Source organism: Marmota marmota, unplaced genomic scaffold (assembly GCF_001458135.2).
Source record: "Marmota marmota marmota unplaced genomic scaffold, marMar, whole genome shotgun sequence".
Lineage (NCBI taxonomy): Eukaryota > Metazoa > Chordata > Mammalia > Rodentia > Sciuridae > Marmota > Marmota marmota.
Genome location: NW_026000174.1, coordinates 66,886,848 through 66,889,662, shown reverse-complemented (window position 1 = coordinate 66,889,662; position 2,815 = coordinate 66,886,848). Strand labels below are relative to the sequence as shown.

The 2,815-nt window shown below is 65.4% G+C and overlaps 1 protein-coding gene across 1 annotated transcript in view; it reads right to left on the bottom strand.

Annotated features, from left to right (window-relative positions):
• Positions 1-2,715, bottom strand: part of Slc22a12 (solute carrier family 22 member 12) — a 5,840-nt gene extending 3,125 nt beyond the window's left edge. The window contains exons 1-4 of the mRNA XM_015507052.2: positions 1,934-2,715; positions 1,258-1,361; positions 750-904; positions 447-675 (exon numbers count right to left, since the gene is read on the bottom strand). Of these exons, the coding sequence (XP_015362538.1) occupies positions 447-675; positions 750-904; positions 1,258-1,361; positions 1,934-2,335 (890 nt within the window). The 5' untranslated portion in view covers positions 2,336-2,715. The remainder of the gene's footprint in view (positions 1-446; positions 676-749; positions 905-1,257; positions 1,362-1,933) is intronic.
• Positions 2,716-2,815: the final 100 nt, after the last annotated feature.

Below are 2,815 nucleotides of genomic sequence, written 5' to 3'. Positions count from 1 at the left end.
TCAGACTTGGGCACAGGGAGGAAGGGAGAGGTGTTGGGGGCCTTTGGACTGCAGCATCAGGTGGGGAGACTGCCCCCAATGTGGGGAGAGCAGGTGTTGGTAGGGAGGTGTCACAGGCACCTGGAGCTGAGGCTGAAGCTGGGGTGGGGCACAGTTTGAGGTCTGCAGCACTTGGAGGGGTTGGAGATGCTGGCTGAGACCCTCGAGGGGGAGGCCCTGGGCCGTACCCACTGTGTGCTTTGGGGTGGCCAAGTAGCAACACCTAGGCCACAGACAGTGAGTATGGGGGCTCCTGGAGGCCTCGGGACGTAATCCTGGGCGAGCGAACCCCGGGTTGGAGTGAGTTTGCGTCACAGGCTTGTGGTGTGCAGGCTCCCTCCAGCCCAAGTGACCCTGGCCTCCCGCACTGACAGCCTTCTGTCCCCAGGGAACGGAGAGTCTCCTACACTGGGCTCCTCAAGAGCGGGCAGGGTCTCTTCCAGGAGGGGAGAGGGTGCGGCACCCACCATGAGTACACAAAGCTGAGGATGAAGGGCACAGAGATGGCCAGCTGCAGCAGCGACCAGTCACGCACACCATAGGCCAACGCGGCCATCAGCATCTGGCCAAAGCTGAAGCCCACGGAGTTCAAGGTCATCACCCAGGGGCGGGCCCGGGCCGATGTCCACTCCATCACTGCGGGAGACGGCGTGGGTCAGCCCGAGGCCCGTCACAGCCTACCCTGCACGGCCCCAGGTTGGGGGACCTACGGAGACTGCCCGAGTTCATCATGATGCCCGCCACGGCGAAGGCCACCAGGAAGCGGAACAGGCAATACAGGGGGAAGGTGGGGGCGAAGGCAGCCACCGTCCCCGACACGGCAGTCTGCAGGTAGTTCCACGTCAGCACCCTCTTGCGCCCGAACCTGCGGCACACACACCAGGGTGGCGGATCCAGGGCGTGTGGCGGGGTCACCGGGATCTGGACCTGTGGAGCCCACCCTGTGCCCACCGAGCCGAGGAAGCTGCCCTTGGTCAGACCTCGGGAGAGTCAGGGAGCGCTGGAGGTCAGCGGAAGGCGTGCTCAGTGGGGAAGGGCTGCCCGTCACCAGAGGCCCTCCAGGCACCCAAGGCTGGTGTGGCCACGCGCAGAGTGACGAGCCACAATGACACTCTACAGCCCCAGAGCAAGGTGAGTGACCCTGTGGCCCGAGGAGCGACCAGACTTGCTCTGGTGACATGGAAAAGGGACCCACCAGGACCGGGGGGGGGGGCTCACCTGTCCGCGGCGTGGCCACACACCGCAGCTCCCACCAGGACCCCCGCCAGATAGATGGACTGGGACGCGGGCTTCAGGAACTGAGAGTCACACACCAGGTCCCACTGGTGGGAGAGTGGGGGAGGGGTGAGCCCAGGGGGGCGGGGGCCGGGGAGCTAGTGGGTGGCTCCTACGGAGGGTGCCCCCTCTGGGGGCGTGGAGCAGGGCCCCCGGGTTCTGCCAGGGCACCGCAGTGTGGCTTGGTCTCCTGAGGGGTGCACTGCCACCCCACCAAGCCCTCAGTGGCTCCTTATTGCCCCTGCCCTGCCCAGAGGCCACATTCCTCCTCTTCTTCACAGAAACGCCCCTTCCTGCTTGCTGGGACCAGCTGTCCCTCTCCACTGGCCCAGATTTGTCTCATGTCCCTTATGAGAAGGCACCTGGGCTTGCCCTGTGTGCTTTGTCCTGGAGGAACCCAGCAAATGGTCACTAAGCGCCCCATGACTGACAGCCAAGTGTCAGCAGACACATGGGGAGGTCCCCGTCCCCTGCAGGGCTGTGTGGCAGAGGCCCGGCTGAGAGCTGACCCTGGAGCAAGGGAGGCCTGGGGAGGTGGCCCTTCCTAGGACTGGACCGTTTTGAGTCCAACTACTGATCTGTGGCTTTGACCCCCCAGGAGCCAGGTGTGGCCCCTTACCTTGGTCACGGTGGTGGAGGTGAAGCTGCTGCGGTCATAGACCCAGCCGTCCACACACGGCTCTGTGGCGGCCTCGCTCCAGTTGGTGGCCGTGGCGTTGGGGTCCAGGAGCTGCCACTGTGGCTGGCGGAAGCGGAGACACTGGTGTGGCTGCTGGTTGGGGCCCCGTGGGACGGAGACAGCCAGGAGGGCCTGGGGACTCAGGGCCCCTGTGACGCCGGCCTGGCTGGTGCCGTTGTCCAGGAGGGGCACCCAGCAGCGGTGGCTGGGCACGGCGGCCGAGAAGTTCTCTGCCATGTTCTGCATGGTGAGCAGGACGATGGGAACCACCAGGGCCATCAGCTGGAGAATCTGGAACCTGCCCATGCCACCTACTTGGTCTAGGAGTTCCGGAAATGCCATGGCACCGGCCCAGGGGGCCCAGGGAGGCGCCCGCTTCACAGAAGCTGGTCCAGGGCCCAGGGCCACGAGCCACAGGCCTGCGCTTCCCACAGCAGTGACCACTCCAGCGTCCCCAGCCGGGCAGCCGGGAGCATGTCAGGGGCCACCGGCTTTGCAGAGCTGGGCCTGGGGCTCCTTGGCATCCGCTCACTGGCTGTCACTTGGGGTGGCTCCCACCGAGCCTTGGAGCCACATGCTGTGACCCTGAGGCCACCCACATGTCCCAGGGACACTGCTGCCCTGGGCCTCTGGAAAAAGCTGACTTTGGAAAGTGGGACTTGGAGACGGAAGCCACCCACGCTGGAATTAAAGTGTGACCAGGGGCCGCTTAGGGCAGAGGGTTTAGCAATCATCCCAGACAAAGTTTAACCCGGCCCTGAGGGAGGCGCAGGCGCAGGGGATCGGCAGAGCTGGCCTCCCTCTGCCTCAGGGAACCCGGGC